The following is a 17,957-nucleotide window of genomic DNA, read 5'->3' as shown; positions in this document are numbered from 1 at the left end:
AAGACAGAAAAATTGATGTCCATCCAATTTGACTCCATCTAGAGTTGTTTTGTGTTCTTCTATTGCAAAAATTATACACTGACGTTTCTGGCTATAACATGATAAAATGTGAAATTGTGAAAGAGACTTGACTACCTTTGCAAAGCACTGCACTTCAAGCCAATTTCTGGTTTAGCCTCGAATAAATATTCTATTTTATTTACTGTAAACAGCAACATCACATGCTGAAGCTAATAAAATAAAACCTTTGTCATAAATTTGACAAAACGCCAAAGCTGCTCCATCCTCTGAAAGTTATGGTGGTGCCGGGAAGAGTCCGATCAGGACAGAATGAGTCATAAGCTTATTGTTCTAAATCCAGTCCTCATGAATATTGTCCACTCAGAATGAAGACAAGGCAGGTTGAATGAGTCAGCTATAAAAGCACCGCTAAACCATTTAGCTGAAACCTGAACATCTCTAAGCCAACTGATTTTTGCAAGTCCATCTGGATATCTCTGATTTTCAATAAACCCAACTTTTGTACATTGTCCTGAAAAGGAAGAAAAAGCTTTCAAACTAGAAGTACATTGGCTTGCTTTATATTGATTTTTAACGTTTTCAAGAGCTTTGTGTGAAGCTGTCGTTTGCTGCGTTTACGGCCATTGTTACTTCTCCAATCAATAGTACTTATTCTGGATGAAGATTAATGAGCATCTGCTTGCTGCAAGAGATGTCTTCCATATGTGAAGATAATGACTGAACAGAAGTAAACAGTGTGCAAATCTTAATAGAACAATAACACACTGTTTTAGGTAAGTACACCAAAAAAATGACTACGTTGTATCCATAAAGCCTTTCACCCAACAACATATCAGTTTACTACTTAAACTCATTTAAGCCAAATTTGGGTTAACAATGCAAATTGTAGCATTTAGGGTCATGTTACACCAAGAGGCTACATATAGCACTTAGCAATAGCATGCAACAGTATGAGGAAGTGATCCTTTGTGTTTGCATTTTCCAAACACCTAAAGGTTGCAATGAGATTTTATAGACAAAAAAATGTTCTCAAAAACCAAAGAAATGGTTCTTCTTCCACCAGATATGAACATCTGTGTAAGTTTCAGTCGTCTAGAGGTTTACTTGGGCTTCAATTCAATCTAATAACTTAATGTGATGTAGCTGCTCCTTTCTAAGGAAACAAGATGCATATAATAAGATAACTGTTGTTAACAGTGTTTATCTGTGCGTTCACCCTCATGTTAGTGGAGCAAGACTTCCTGAGAGAAAGTGAGGAAGTGAAGTATTTTAAAACGAATGAGTCTTCTTGCAAAAGAGGGTGTGTATTACATTAAACATGAAGGCAGGCAATACAGTAAAGAAAAAAGTAGAAATGGGTCTGGCGGTCTGATGTGATAGATTCGTGGGTTACTGGTACCAAAAACCTGGTTTCAATTTATTTTTACTGCTATGAAACATTTTGTTTATTTCTGGAAACTCACTTGTTTTGACTGTTACTTAAAATGTCTGAATTGGTCATACTACAATACAATATTCTACAATATTCTACAATATGAGCAAAGTGTGTCTAATAAAGTGGCCAGTGAATGGATTTGGGTGTGCAAAATCTATACTCTTCAATTTCTGCATCTAACAGCAAAGAAATATTTACGTAAATAAAAAAGTATGAAATATGAAGTCCTGTCTTGATAGTGAAGAACAGCTGAAGCCAAATATTTGGATACACTGTAAAAATGAAAAAAAAACTGGGATTGCACCGATACGACAATTTGGGCAGGTATCAATATCCGATATTAATATTGCTGGTATTAGGTACATACTATCTATACATTTCCCTACTCTTTCGACATTGTAAAAAAGACCACACTGCTCACCTTCCTTCTCTGCTTTAGTCAAACACCCCACAATCCTGCGTTGCTTATAAGTGATAGTCATGTGACTATCACTGTCACATGACCAAAAACATACCACATACCCAACCCCTTATAACAGTGCTTCAACTATGCATGGCCTGCAGTACAACATTTACCATTTCCCAGTTGCTAATGATTACGTGCGCTGGGATTTGGATCAACGTAGCCCTGGATGCTCAGCCATCAGTTGTTATGGCAATCGTTTTTTCCTCCTTTAGGGTCTGAACAACTTGCGATGCTCCACATCATACCTCTGTTGCTTGTTAAATGCAACATGAACACTGATGGCATTACTCATTACAAACATGTAACTTGATGAAGCTCAGTGGTAACTCTGCTGTGATGGGAGTAGAATGACAGTTGTCCCTGTGTTTTCACCACATACAAGAAACACAACCTTGCAGTATTGACCAGAGCTCCAAAGTGAAACAAGTTTGCTGATCCCACACTCTGTTGCATAATTAAAGTGGGCCAACAAAAGCAGCCTCGTGTCCTTATATTATATTACAGGGTATTAAAGGACAAGCCCTGTCTGAATTTACAACTGGCTAATAATGCAAATCAATTGATTCTGACCTTTTACCTAAATGTAGGATTTTAGACTAAATAGATGTAGACCTTGCTAGCATTTGCTAGCAGTCATCAGTGCATGTCTTTAAACTAGGGTTCCTTTTTTTTTCTTTAAAACAGCACCAGCTGGACAGGGCTGCACATATTACATCATCGAGGTAGAGCAAGGCATAACACATTGAAAGGCTTTTAAGGTACTACCTTACTTGTTCCCAACATAACAAAAAATGAAAAATAAAAAGAGCTTGGACCTTATTTAAGGAATGAAGTTAACAATTTTAGGTTTCACACTTTATAGTAGGACATGAAAAACCTTTCATGCTTTACAATTTTCAATTATAAAGTAAGTATTAAAAAACCTATGTAGGATAGTTTGTACTATCCTACATAGATGTTAATTAACCCTAACCACAAATGCATCTTAGCAGTCCCGAACAAATGCAACCGCAAAAACATTGATATTGTGATTTGATATATAATGCAGGTCTGCACTGGGGCACAGCAGACTGACCCAAAATGGGTATCAGAACCAAAACTTTACAAACTGGGTGTAATATAGGCATGGTGATGTGGAATTAAAGTTGTATCACAATCATTTTATTCATTTATTTTGATACTGATAAAAGTGATAATAAAAGTTTTAAACGTTATTTAGCATCAATATTATATTTTGGCAATCATCTGTCATGGCATACACCTGTCATACTTTCAAGTGCTGACATTTACCAATTCGCTAATGTAACACACAGCAGAAAAAAAAATGTTTTTGGGAAGGGAGGCTTCCACCCATCATGAATTGGAGTTTATTGGAATCACCATAGGAGTATCCAGTTTATTTACTTTGGATCAACATTATTAGCTTTTTCTTCTTTTGCTCTTTACTTTGGTTTGTTATTTTGTTTGTATTTCCTTTTAAATCCTGTAAAGCACTTTGTATTGCCTTGTTGCTGAAAATGTGCTATATAACTGAAATTACCTTTTACCATACTATAAGTTGCCATTATTATCTCATTCATTAGTTGTCCCACTAACAAACAATATCCCCACTCCCTAAAACTGACCTACACCTCAACAGTCATCCAGTGATTCCCTCATTTGGAGTAATGGTGGAGGTTGAGACCACTACTGAACATCTCCGATAATCATAAATGTTCAGCTGTGTTGAGGTCTGGTGACTGAAGACCGCAACATGTGATTCACATCAAAACCTACATGACAAGCTTTGCATTAACTGCTTCCTTCGTTTCAATGGAGTTACTGTTAATCTCTGAATATCACATCAGGGTAAAAATGTTCCACTAAGGGACAAATGACATTTATCAAAGTTCAGCTAAATGTTTAATTTAAAAGGAGCAGGTGAAATGACACTGGTACTACTGCTAGATTTTTTTTCTTTGGTCATTTGACCTATAAAGAAAAAAAGCTATTTCAGGTTAATAATAGATAATAAGCAACAGATATTATGCTAAAGTATTATAGATTTGGAACCAAAATGAGTGCTAATTTTTTGATAAAATAGTACAAACAAATAAAAAACCAATAAACAATCTGAGTAACATGCTGTAATTGGTATGGTTGGGTTATAAGAGTCAAAGTGTACCAAGGTTTTAAAAAGTTACATTTTCAAAATGGCTAAAATGATCTATCAAATCATCCTCTAGTTTAAACTCCTATTAGTAGATGCCAGTGCTGCACACTGTTGGTCAGCTGGCTAAAAGAAGGCTCCTACATTAATCCCACACCTATCAGAAATATTAATCTGTCTCATTGAAAAATATGTAAGGTCTCAAACAACATAGACAGACATTTGGCTGGAAATGAACAGAGCATCACCCACCACAGTCAGAACTGTGTAACTACTTGAACAGCTGAAAACATCTTATTATATGATAAAATGAAATAAATAAATAAATCTTATAGATAGCTCCAATCAGTATGTTGTATACTTGTAGCAGGAGAAGAACTGATTGTTGCTTTATATTGAAAATAACACCATTTTGTACACATTGTTCAACTTTTTCATGTAAATACAGCGGTGATTTTAATCAAGGTTATCGTACTGTAAGATTCACCCTATAATATAGATCTATGACTATCTTAGTGGCATGGAGGTAGCAGTGTAAATGGCATGGGAACACCTTCAGCTGGATGAGTCCTCAGCCAGGGCTGAGCAATACATCAGAGAATCAATAATCAATCCTGATCAAAGCAGCATCCATTCAAAGGGAATGTTAGTTACAAACTACACAGAGCTTTTGCACTTCTCATATCTTCTTGCATTTTTTGTGGCCCATGACTAACTGCAGTGTCACTGGCTGACCTTCAGTTAAAAAAGGGAGGCTGAGTGATAGTGTGGAATGAAACTTTTTTAAATTAGCTGCCATACAAACACCATGCAACAGAATGAGTGGGGTTTGGGGGCGGGGGGGCTATTGGTGGAAAATAATTATCTTTGCTGATTCATTAATAGTTGTGGAACATGTGTGGGAAATAAAACACAGGAATCGATAAAAAAAAAGGGGGGGTGAATATAACAGTGACGCATCATCATTACATCATCAAAGTCATCAGTTGGTTGGTCGGCTGGTTACTCCAATATACAGCATCCATGTTTTTATGGATCCTTGATCGTGATGTTTGGATACATACTGCAGGAGTTGTAGCATCCCAGCAGCTGGCTATGTGGTCATGTCTGACCGGTCCTCGCCGATTCACTCAGGATGCAAATACAAAAGAATGAGAAGCTGTGCTCTCAGTCTGAGTGGCTAAATGGAGCAGCATACCCAATGAAACTGTCATAAACCAAACATAAGCAGTGCTGGTATTTAGGTTATCATGGATCAGAGAGAAAAGCTTAGTGCCTTACCACAGATGCGCTGTGATGACCATGTCTTTACAGTTCTTGGCGCAGGAAACAATTGAGGGGGTCTTCCTTGACTGGGCAGAGATTCCCCGCTCCTCGGAGACAAAAACCTGCTCACATCTGCCTCTCTGCGTGCACACCACACTTTTTTCACCTGATAAAGCTCTTGTGCTTTACGGAAGCGAGAGACATTGTGGGAAGTCTGGAGAGGAGAAAAAAAAGTGCTGTGTTAGTCCGTTTCCTTGAATGCGGGGCTGTGATGCTCAGCTCATCTCTAAACTGCACCCCGGTCGCTCCTCCCTGCAGCAAGATCGGCATTAGGCGGGAAGAAATGCCCGGAGTGGATCGAACGCAGGCGGGCAGCGAGCGAGCACGAAAACACGGAGGTGGAGTCGTGAAAAAACTCGGATTGGGAGGAAGTAAGTTTCATGAGAAAAAAAAAAAAAGGAGGTCAAAGTCAGGCTGTTGAAATTTAACAAATTAAACTTCTGAAACAGTTGCATTGAAATAGTTCAGCTTGATTTTATTATTGGCCTGCATGGTGGAGCAGATTAAACCATTGTTGCTTTATTAGTGAAAAAGATTTGTTAACTTTGGAGTTTGTTGCAGTCAGTAGGCTGTGGTCATGATGCCTAGAGGAAGGTGCTTGTACACTTTAAGCTCAAGCAGAAAAAATGTAAAAATCAGGAACTTGTAATACATCTCAAAGAGAATGAAAAGAGATTATGACAGACTAAAAATGGTGTGATGACTGAAATCTGAGGCAATTTGTTTAGAAGTCTGGCCGTAGCGATATGAACATCCTGCACATGGCATACAGCTCCAGCAGATGTAGTTCATGACAATAATGAAGCCTTATGCGTGAATAATTTTTAGTTAGTTTAGTTTATAACCATTAACAAGTAACTTAAAGTCTCAGGCAAAGAATACCCCAACGTCTCATAACGCATCATTATTCATCTTAGACCTTTGAGTAGAAAAAAATGTTGTTCATGTTACGTTTCTAAATATTATTCAAAGACTCTCCGACTGGCACCATCTCAAATGTCTTGCAAAAAAGTAAAACATTTTGAAGATTTGTGTTTACTTCTAAAAAAAAGAGAAAAATGACTAAACTAACATAAAATTTACAAATTAATATGACCTATTCAAATTCAGATAATTTTGATAAATAGAAGCTTTTAACCCAAACATTCCTTTGTATACCTTGGTAGTGCAACCACACACACACATTTTAGTTGCAAGCTAGAAAATATATACTAACAAGACCAACATTTGGCACTGAAGCTGAAATTGTCTTGTTGCCTGGCAGCAACTCTTAGCACCCATCTGCACAGTCAGATGAAAGTAACTCAAATTCTTTGTCACAGTACATTGCAGGTAAGTGCCTCCTGTTTGATGTGCTTGCAAAAAAAAAAAAAAAAAAAAAAGAGGTCAAAGCAACATTTCATTTTAAAGAGTACTGGGAATTTTCTTCTTAAATTTCCTTCAAAAAGTGTTTCAGATTGTTGTTTTTGTTCTTTGATTAATGTACTAAACAGTGTTATTTTTTTTCTAGTGATTTACACTAACTTTATCAAGTTGTCCTAAATGTAGTTTTAGATCTGATTCTAAAACAAGTTTGAATTTCTTTATTTAATTCTCTCTTTTTCTGTTTTTCTCACTCTCTCTGTGTTCATTTGAGCTTGATGTCTATCACTAAGAAACTAGTTTTTAAACATCCTAAAACTTTATGTCCTCCTTTCCTTCCACAAAGCTTTACTTTCTCTCTGTTGTTGCGTGACGTATTTGTGATATCTCGTGGTGTTTCCTGGATCGCACTGGCGCAGAAGAGTGAATTCTCGATGAGTTTTGACACATTTGACCTTGTTTTTTTTTTTTTTTTTTGACATTGACACGGACGATGAAACGTCAGCTGACTGGTGACGTGTAATTCTGAGTAACTTTAAGATAAGGAAGCACGTTTTTTCTCAACTAGGCAGCCGTCAAAGCCGGTAGAAGGACAAAAGCCGGGAAGTTAGAGGTTACTCTCACTTTTCACCTGATTTGGCACAACAAAATAACCAAAAGGTAAGACCACGATCCTAAAAAGTTGAGTTTAATGATTGTTGGGTTTTCTGCTCCGCCTTGTAGAGTTTTCGACTTAAAAAGGCGAGTTAGATCTGGATTTGTCACTTCCTCCCTCCCACAACGTGGCCTAGTACCGGTCTAAGCCTTTTACCATTGAATCAAGTACATTTTAACTATAATGCGGAAATGGATTGCTTTCATATTAGTTGGTGTTCAAATTAAAATCTTTGTCCTTCATGGTTTATCCCAAGATGCTTAAATAAACGACAACAAAACAATTTTGCTGTAGTTTTTGCTGAATAAACAAGTAACTTAAATATCCAGAAACTTCATAGTCACTCCTTCTGTTTCATTTTAAGAGCATTAGTTTCTGTTCGTTCTTTTAAAAAAAAAAGTAGTTTTGTAACAGGTAGGATATCGCCCCCTGGTGGCATGTCTTGTTAAATGAAATCAAATGAAATGTGTTCTCCTTTCCAGAAATTATGAGTGGGGACATTGAGAAGGGAAAAAAGACCTTTGTCCAAAAGTGTGCCCAGTGTCACACTGTAGAAAAAGGCGGAAAGCATAAAACTGGACCCAACTTATGGGGCCTCTTTGGACGCCAGACAGGCCAGGCTGATGGCTACTCTTACACAGATGCCAACAAAAACAAAGGTAAATACTGTATAATGTGAATAAGAATTATTTTCATGTCAGGAAACATGCTGCTTGACTTTAACATTACTTTTGTACTTACTATAATTTCCAGGAATTGTATGGAATGAGGAGACTCTGACGATTTATCTGGAGAATCCAAAGAAATACATTCCTGGGACTAAGATGATCTTTGCTGGCATCAAGAAGAAGAACGAGCGCACCGACCTCATCGCATATCTCAAGTCATCCACTTCCTAAACAAGGCTTTTCTTTGCACAGCTTTACCTGTCTTTGTGTCGTAAGTTAAGCAGCTCAGGAGACCTTTTCATTCCAAACTAAGGCAGAGCAGGAACCAACTAAACTGAAATCGAATGTCACACGTGCTGAAACTGTTTATGTAATTGTGATAGCTGTTTTTACATTTGATAACTTCCTGTTTTAACAGGTATATTTTTGTAACCTAAAATAATGATTAAGTATTGTGCATCTATAAGAAAATGAGTTGGACCTAATCATGATATGTTTTCCTTAGGAATTATATTTTTCTTTTTGTCATTTTCTTGAATAAAATTGACACTACGCCAAATTTTTTGGTTGTTTTTTCTTTAATAGTAATACAAATCTGTTTTGTGTTGAGTTAAAGGTAAATCTTTAATGTTTATATGAAGCAGTTTAAGAGATTGGGACCTTTCTTGTAATTATTGCAGATCTTTTTATAATCCTACAACAAGGACCAGGGTTGGGAACCACTGGTTTAGAGAGCTGCATCTAATCATTATAACTAAACTATTTTAACTGACACCTGCTCTTTTTAGCTGTAAATTGTGCATTTTGGAAGCATGCCATCTTCTAGTGTATCTCCACTGTTTTATCAAGTCCAAGGTAGTCATCTTTCAGGTATTTTTAGGGCACTTTATGCTTCCCTCTGCTGATGAGTTTTATGGAGATACAGATTTCATTTCCTGGCTGAACTTAGCACCTGCTCACATGGTACAAAGTATATCTTCCTGTCAGGGTGTCACTGTGCTGGAATGGTCAGAAGACAGGGCTGACATAAACCCTACAGATATTCTATGGAATATTCTAAAGAGGGTGATGAAGATTATCAGTCAACAATGCAGACAAGCTAAATTAAATGTTGCAATTAAATGTTTTTGTTTTTAATTATTTATTTGTTTTTTTTTTTGCCACCTCAGCAGTACTGCAGGTTGATCACCTCTATGCCAAGCTGCAGTAATTCATGCAAAAGTAATGTCTTATTCATGGGCTGACTTTTATGTATTAAAAATCTTTGTCTGAAAGTGGGACAAGTTTATTAATGTAATGACATTTACACACAATGTTAGCATAGTGCTTAAGAGGAAAATATAGGAAACAAACGTAGGCTACATGGATCACATTCAAACTAGTACAAATAACTTGTACCATAATCCCTGAGAAATTGAATTTTGTTTTTGAGTAGCTCGTTATCATAATGAGATCACCAGTCATAAACACACTGTAAATAAGTCACTCTTTGAGTAAAGACTCTCTTTCCCTCTCTCTCTCTGTCATACATAAATATATTAGATATCAGATGAATAATAACATCGGTAAGTCAACATATTTAGATGCCTCTATAAAATACCTTTCACATGTGTGGCTTTGATCTCTTACTCTGGCTTTAAAAATCAGAGTAACAGGTAAAAGCCGCATCATCAGAGTAGTTCCATTACTTGTAGAATACGAATCTATTAAATGTAGACGGTTCAAATGAGACACCGTGTTATCGCTCATATAAACCCCGCAGTGCAACAGCTGGAGTATTCCTCCCCCTGGCGTTCAAACGGCGACTCTGCAGTCTGTTTCAGTGGTAATAATTTAAATTTTCTGACGTATTCGCTCAGAAATAAACGTCGCTGTTACATAACTTAATGAAATAGAACACTGCAGATCAGAAATTTGCGAAAGTTTATGACTTGTGAAAGAAATTCCAAATTTGCCATATTTTTATCTATCTATCTATCTATCTATCTATCTATCTATCTATCTATCTATCTATCTATCTATCTATCTATCTATCTATCTATCTATCTATCTATCTATCTATCTATCTATCTATCTATCTATCTATCTATCTATCTATCTATCTATCTATCTATCTATCTATCTATCTATCTATAGCTTATTTAAGATAAGTAATGTGCAAGCATTCTCTACACAGTCCAGTATTATCATAGACGCTGCAAAATATGTCTGTATTATTTAACTAATTTATGAAAATTTTATTTAATTGCCCCCAAATGATTTTTCCTTCAAGCTGTCATCATCAACATCACACTTTGTCTCCGTGAGGGAGGGCAACTAGTTCAAATGGCCAGAGGGCCGATCGCTGAGGCAACCCTGAGCTCCCTGATTGTGTGACGAAGCGAGCATGAGCGGGAGCGAGCCAACCACAGCCCGCGTCATCCGCACAGGAGGACACAAACCACGGGAGTGCGCAGTACTGGGGCTGTATGAGATGTTTCGGATGCTCTCACTACTCTCACTTTTGCCTCTACGGTAGTTTGCTTTAATTATCTCTAATTAGCTGAGCGCAGTGGAGGAAGATGCCGGTGCGCAAAGGGACTCTCCAACCCTCTCCTCTCAGAAAAGGACCTGGATTTGGAGCTCCAGAGGTTTTGCCTGCGTAGCGCATCGTGGAAGTTGTTGCATCTGCACGATTCTCTGCTCTAACCCCGTCGGGTAAATCCTCATAGATGGTATTTCTGTGCGCAATTTCATGGCTTTGGTTCACTGAGGACCATCCGAAGTGCAGACATGGCAGTGTCAAATATGCTGTTCTCTGACGTAGAAAGTTTTCTGGACTCGCACCCCGACCTGTTCGAGGACTATCTGAACAGGAAGGGCAACTACAGCATGGTGGAGAAATGGCTCAAGAACCACCAGGCGAGTAAGGGTCCGGCGGCCGCGGCGCCCGCCGCCGAGCCCCGGGAGGAGAAGGGCAACGCGTGCAAAGACAGCTGGGCGAGCAAGTGCGACGGTCTGCAGCGGAGAGCGTCTCAGAAGGAGCTGCGCAAAACTTTCGCCAGGTCTAAGGCCATCAACGTGAACAGGACGTACGACGAGCATGTGAACTCCAGGGCGCAGGAGCCGCTGACCAGCATGAGGAGGAGAGCTTTGCTGAGGAAGGCGAGCTCCCTGCCTCCGACCACCGCGCACATCCTGAGCGCGCTGCTGGAGTCCAGAGTCAACATCCCCCAGTACCCATCCACGGCCGTGGATTTTAAGTATTATCTGAAAGAACACAGCGAAAGGGAGTTCTTCCTCGAACTCGTGAAAGACATATCCAACGACCTGGACCTGACCAGTCTCAGCTACAAAATCCTGGTGTTTGTTTGTATAATGGTGGATGCAGACCGGTGCTCCTTGTTTTTGGTGGAAGGAACTGGCAACAAGAAAACACTGGTGTCTAAATTCTTTGACGTGCACGCGGGCACCACAGTTTTACCCTCGATGAACTCGGACGAAGTTCAGGTGCCGTGGGGGAAAGGGATCATTGGTTACGTGGCTGAGCATGGAGAGACTGTGAACATCCCCGACGCCTATCAGGTGCCTGCTTCTTCATTGTGAATGATTGCATGCGTGATTCACAGAAAGACTGAGGCAGGAAGGCAGTTCATTTCCTCTCAGCGTCTAACTTTATGTCTCACATCTCATTGGTAACAGGTTAAACATCTGAGACAAGCACAATCTCCCGAGAAACACAAAGTAGAGTAGCGCATAATTGTGAAGTGGAATAAAAAAAATATTACATTAAAAATTACAGTTACAAGTCAGGGCATCGCACTGAAATGTTTCCCTGCTCTGTTTTCAATCAAAGATCACACTCAGCGAGATTGTATAGACAGCATCTATTAAAAGTAATTTTCATGTTTGGTCACAGATTCTCCATCAAATTTAGGTCCAAACTTTGACTAGACTATTCCAAGTAGCTCTCCCTGTGTCTAGGGTAGTTGTCCTACGGTCAGGTGAACCTTGGCCAGAGTCTCAATTATTTTGTCACTCTGATGATCCTTAATAAAAGCATTCCACATCATGTTAGTGTTCAGAGAGATATTCTGTCAGGGTTTTCCACCATGCACAGTGTTTTGCAGACAGGTTAAAAAGTTTGATATTATCCTCATCATCTGACCAGAACCCAAGCTTCTGCATGCTTACTGTGTTCCCTACTTGATTTTTGCCAAAGTCCAAATATTTCTTTTCTTTCCACTCTTCGATAAAGTCCAGTTTTGTGAAGTCGTGACTATTGCCTGTCATGTTGACAAATTCTCTCACCTGAGCTGCAGATATCTGCAGCTCCTCTGGAGACGCCTCTGGAAACGCTTCTTTGATGAATGCTTTCCTCACCCAGCCTTTCAGATAGGTTGGACAACAATGTCTTGGTGGTTTTGGTGTTGTTCAGATATTGGATTGTAGAGTGTCGTGTGAGCTTGGGATATTGTTTTATAATCATTCTCCACAACTTTATTCCTTTCCTGTCTGCTCTGCTAACTTGGTGCTGGTTATTCATTGATGTTCTCTAACAAATGTCTGAGGCCTTCACAGACCACCTATCCAGGTCTCTATTTACTAAGTGACTTCTAACAGTTGGTTATGCTGAATATTGTTTAGGGGAATTAGAGTCAAAGTGGCAGAGTATATATATATATATATATATATATATATATATATATATATATATATATATATATATATATATATATATATATATATATATATATATATATATATATATATATATATATATATATAGTACAGACCAAGAGTTTGGACACACCTTTCTAATTCAATGGGTTTTCTTTATTTTCATGACTATTTATAAGGCAAGAAATCCCACTTATTAACCTGACAGGGCACACCTATGAAGTGAAAACCATTTCAGGTGACTACCTCTTGAAGCTCATCAAGAAAATGCAGAGTGTGTGCAAAGCAGTAATCACAGCAAAAGGTTGCTACTTTGAAGAAACTAGAATATAAGGGGTATTTTCAGTTGTTTTACACTTTTTTGTTTAGTGCATATTTCCACATGTGTTATTCATAGTTTTGATGCCTTCAGTGTGAATCTACAATGTCAATAGTCATGAAAATAAAGGAAACTCATTGAATTAAAAGGTGTGTTCAAACTTTTGGTCTGTACTGTATATATATACTTTATAGATATACATTTTAAACATAATTCTACAATTTCTTTCCACTTCACAACAATCCACTGGTTTGTATTGGTCTGTGAAACTGAATCCCCCCCAAGAAAACCATTTAAGTTTTCAGTTGTAACAAGAAAATGTGAATAAGTTCAGGGAGTGTGAATACTTTTGCAAGGTACAGTGGGATTTCTTTACATATTGCTTTAGTTCACAGTGTTGCATTAGAAGTCTAACCTCTTGTGGCACCTGTCATCTGAAAAGACCAATAGAGGAATGTCTGCTTATTACAAGCAGTGTGTCTTTATGTATTTGCTGTGCCCTTGCTTGCAGGATCGCCGATTCAGTGACGAAATTGACAAGTTGACGGGCTACAAAACCAAGTCCCTCTTGTGCATGCCTATCCGCAACAGCGATGGCGAGATCATTGGAGTTGCTCAGGCCATCAACAAGACCTCAAGTGGGGAACTTTTCACTGAAGATGATGAGAAGGTAATTTTCTTCCTTGGGATATTCCTTCATTATGTTGCCTTCTTGTTTGCTTTTTTTCTTCAGTGGAAATGTGTTTTTTTAAATGTATGCTATGGTTTTCCTAAACTTTTCAGTAATTCTTTGTTTCTCTTTACAGTAGAAATATATTCAGGACATTTGTAGATCAAATAATTTCCAAGTTGTATAAAAATAGAACTTTTGCTTTAGAGAGGCTGCAAATAGGAGTAAAATATCTCAGTATTCACATGTTGTTGGTCTGCATGCTTGTCATCTGGTGATCTATGAAATTGTAAAAAAAACAAACAAATATTGGTTATATTCTTGTGTTTTATTTAAAAGAAAAGAAGAAGAACCTGAAATAGTTGCTACAGTGAAGTTTGGTGTCTCTTCTAATAATTACTTAAATAATTAGCTAATCTAACAAAATTTGAGTTGGGGACATTACATTTTGACATAAGAAGTGTACAGAAACTGACATTTGGAAAATGGCTCAAAGTATATAAACTTAAAGAAGAATAATGAAATGAAATGAAACTTACAAAAATAATGTCTTTTGGAAAACGTTGTGACTGACGTCGTGTTGCTTTGAATGCTGCTTGATATGTTCCAGTTGAACGAAATCCATGACATTATAAGACCCTAAAATACTTATTTGAATGAAACTTTGACACTTTTTCTATCTATCTTACCTCTGTTTGCTTTACGTAAAAATTGTAAAAATGATAAAAAAATATTATTCCACAAGTAATTACCCCAGTAGGGCAAATTACCATCCGGATTAAACAGGTACTGACCCAGATGCTGAACTTCAGCCTCACAGAGCTCCAAGCAAGACTGCAGCCTCCCAGTGTTATTACTGCACAAAGAGAAGAATAAGCCTGAAGTAATCCTCATGCTTTGTGATTCATTTGTGGCATTTCAAGGATGTTACTCAGATTTTTTTAGACAAACACTGTGCATAGGGTTAGTGCATGAAGGGGCAACAAACTGTCATCATTTATTAATGTCAGTGTTGTAACACTTATGAGTTCACAGTAGTAGAGATGTAAAAAGAACTAAAACTGGAATTTTTTCCCTCAATTTTATCCCCTCTTATGTTTCGTTTTGTGACCTACATGCATAAAACATTTAATTCATTATTTTCTGTGGCTTAGCATCATAGTCATGTTGTGATTCAAAATGTGGTCTTTCTATGTTTGCAAAAAAAAGTTTAAAAGCAAATAAATATCCAATTAAGTTTGTACTTAATTGGATATGAAACTCAAAATTAGTTTTAACGTAATATTCTAATCTTAATAACAAGAAACATCTGACCAGAGGTAATATTAATATATTACCAGACATATTAGAGTATTGCAGCCCATTAGAATTTGAATCAATTTGAATCAATTAGAATTTGACTGCAAATCTGTTGCAGGACTTAAAAATGAAAGTGATGGCTATGAGGCCTATGAGCTTCTTTAAAAAGACAAATAAACAAACAAAAAACCTTTCCATAGGGTTTTGAGGAGGGTATTAATTATTTGTGGTGTACATAGTCCATTTGTACTTTGACTATGCTCCTTAATCCCAGTCAAGTCATGGGGCTGGTGCATATAGGTGCAGTCACAATTCCAGAAACAATCATCAGTGGCATTCGAGATATATTAATTCGAGACTTTTTGAGTGTCATTTAAACAATTTATTGGACTTCAAAGAACTTTTAAAACCAGAATTATTTGCTCAAGTTGGAATTTATGTACTTTCTCAAATTCAGCCATATGTATGGCACACACACATTTCTTAATAAGAGAAAACAAACTCATTGCAAGGTACACCTTAACTATATGTTTTGTTTTGCAGCCACTAGTTAGCATCTTTTAATTTTAGTTGGATGTTTGTCTTCTTTCCAAAAACGCCATCGTGTAATAAAATTGGATTATTTCCTGACATAGATTCAACTTTCTTTCAACATAATGTTTTTCATAAAGGTTAAGGTTGGGTGTAATTTTGCTTCATTCATTCCTAAATTAGTTTATATGTATTCTTGAAATAAGGGTCCAATTGGAATACCCAATTCTGTCCAAGTTTTAACCTAACAACCAACCAGCCAACAAGACTTTAGGGCGCAGACCAAAAAATACACAAAAATTCCACAACTCACAGAAAAATTAATCTAAAGAAATTCTCACAGAAAGGCAACTAATGGTATATAAATCAAGAATTTGTAACAGTAGAAGTCTTTTTAAAAATCTTTTCTAGTGTTCCTCCTTATATGCTTCCTGTTTATATACTCTTTGTCTGATAAACAGGTGATAATTTGCTTGTCTTTGTGTACGGTTTCATTGTAACTACGATGTACTACTTGAACTGCAGGAGTTTGATCTATCCATGTGTCTACTGTGTGATACAGACAGACTTAATATCTGAACTTAGAGTCTGGGTTTCTTGGCTGGGTCACAGGTAGTCATTGTTATATTTTTCCTAAGCAGTGTGTTCCAGGAGGCGAGAACACTGTGGTAACCGCACTAATATAAATCCCATATTTGCTTTTCAGAGTCTCAAATTGGTTAACCTAAAATTTGACCTGACTGCATAGTGGAATAGCCATTGTGTCAAATATTACTGCACCATCTATGATTAATAACACCAGTAAAGTAGAGTTTGTAGGGGAAAAAAAACAAACAAGCTTAGGGAACAATAGCTGCACCAGCTTTTCATGGAGATTTTGGATTCAAAGTCATACAGGTACTTCTCAATTTATTAGGAAATCGATGAAAAGTTTATTTCAGTAATTTTATTCTTAGATTGATACATATCAAAAACGTATTGAAAAATGGCATTTAATACAAAACTGTTATAATATTGGCATGCTATGTCCTACACAACCACAGGAAAGACTGCTAACTTCAGAGTTGCGTAGAATTCAGTCACTGAAACCATACTTATTGAGGGCAAGCCACTAAAGATTATTGCTGCAGACGCCGACTGTTCCCACAATGTTGAATCCAAGCATGTTAATGGAAAGTTGAATGGAAGAAAAAGCTCTGGTTGAAAAGGGGGTAAAGGCAAAGCTGAATTTAAACATTTGGGGGAGTTTTGTTGGATCTGGTGCTTTATTCAGGACACGAACCAGAACTGAGGCACAGAATTCAAGTTGTTTGGGGTCCAATGTGAAGTTTCCACATTTAACATTGTTTTGAGGAGCTTGTCTATCTTTTTGAACACAGTGTCTTTATCTACCAGCAGATTTTAGACAAGATTTTTGCAGCAGCCGATTTTCTTTTACAAGCAGGACATGCCCTGCCCAGGCAACTGAAGGCAACGTGCCTTTTTATTAGTCTTGGTGTGATTAATAACACAAGTGAATTGGAAAGTTTATGAACCATTGCAGATGTCTATGGAATGTAGAGCATGTTTGACTTCAATTTTGCATATTTTTGTACAGAAACAAATCATTAACGGGTATAAATGAAGGTTTGTATTAGACAAATCTAAGATTTTACAGTGGTCAGTTGGAGTTGCATCTCACCCTGAGACAGATAGCATTCTGTCTATCAGAAGAGCACGTTAAGCCCATCAGGACGCCTGAATGGATGTAGCAGAAAAGATGATGACAGGCAGATACACTGACTCCCTCTCTTGTTGCATGAGCACTCAAAAGGCAGATAAGATGAAACATGAAAGAACAAAAGTAGATGTGCTATTATTTTAGGGTTTTATTTCTCGCATGTTTCTCTTTGTGCAGCAAAAATATCTAAAATAATACACATATGCAATCTATTGTTCATGGAAGAGGTTTTCGTTTTTCATAATTCTCTTGTTCTAAGAGTAGGTTTCACACTGCATTAACATTACACTAATGCCTGGGATGGCTACTGCTGAATTAGTAATGAAATGCAATGGTAGCATCAGTGAACGCAGTGAGCACCGTGCACAGCACAGCTGCAGCTCTGCTTTTATAGGAGACCTTGTAATAAGAAAACAAATCATACTTTATAAAGCATTAAATGATACAGCAGTGGCAGATGTCATTAGAGGCTTAAATGAACCTTCATCAAAACAAATTTGTGCCTAAACTTCTGAGAGGATTTTTCATATTACATAGCTGCTTTTTACATCTCATGCTGTCTTAATTGTGTTGCTGTTGAATACCCCGCAGGATTTAGGAGCTTGGGGGAGTGGGAATAATTTGTAATTGCAGTATCTCATTTCTGTGGAGGAATACAGTTAACTGACCCTGTGCTG

At 37.4% G+C, this 17,957-nt stretch overlaps 3 protein-coding genes across 6 annotated transcripts in view; 2 read left to right on the top strand and 1 right to left on the bottom strand.

The window, feature by feature from the left end:
* osbpl6 (oxysterol binding protein-like 6) overlaps window positions 1-5,660 on the bottom strand; it is a 45,142-nt gene extending 39,482 nt beyond the window's left edge. For all 4 annotated transcript variants that reach the window (XM_032566961.1, XM_032566963.1, XM_032566962.1 and 1 more), the window contains exon 1: window positions 5,353-5,660. The gene's annotated coding sequence lies outside the window, so the exon portion shown is untranslated. The remainder of the gene's footprint in view (window positions 1-5,352) is intronic.
* Window positions 5,661-7,201: 1,541 nt separating this feature from the next.
* On the top strand, window positions 7,202-8,641 carry LOC116723680 (cytochrome c-b). The gene is made up of 3 exons (XM_032568756.1): window positions 7,202-7,419; window positions 7,897-8,073; window positions 8,168-8,641. Exons 2-3 carry the CDS (start codon window positions 7,902-7,904, stop codon window positions 8,311-8,313), a joined length of 318 nt encoding a protein of 105 aa, XP_032424647.1. The 5' UTR covers window positions 7,202-7,419; window positions 7,897-7,901; the 3' UTR covers window positions 8,314-8,641.
* A 1,794-nt stretch (window positions 8,642-10,435) lies between these two features.
* The window catches only part of pde11a (phosphodiesterase 11a), a 38,784-nt gene continuing 31,262 nt past the window's right edge, over window positions 10,436-17,957 (top strand). The window contains exons 1-2 of the mRNA XM_032567149.1: window positions 10,436-11,646; window positions 13,572-13,730. Of these exons, the coding sequence (XP_032423040.1) occupies window positions 10,855-11,646; window positions 13,572-13,730 (951 nt within the window). The 5' untranslated portion in view covers window positions 10,436-10,854. The remainder of the gene's footprint in view (window positions 11,647-13,571; window positions 13,731-17,957) is intronic.

The sequence above is a fragment of the Xiphophorus hellerii genome, chromosome 7 (assembly GCF_003331165.1).
Source record: "Xiphophorus hellerii strain 12219 chromosome 7, Xiphophorus_hellerii-4.1, whole genome shotgun sequence".
In the NCBI taxonomy this organism is placed as follows: Eukaryota; Metazoa; Chordata; class Actinopteri; order Cyprinodontiformes; family Poeciliidae; genus Xiphophorus; species Xiphophorus hellerii.
This window is presented reverse-complemented; position numbering and strand designations above follow the sequence as displayed.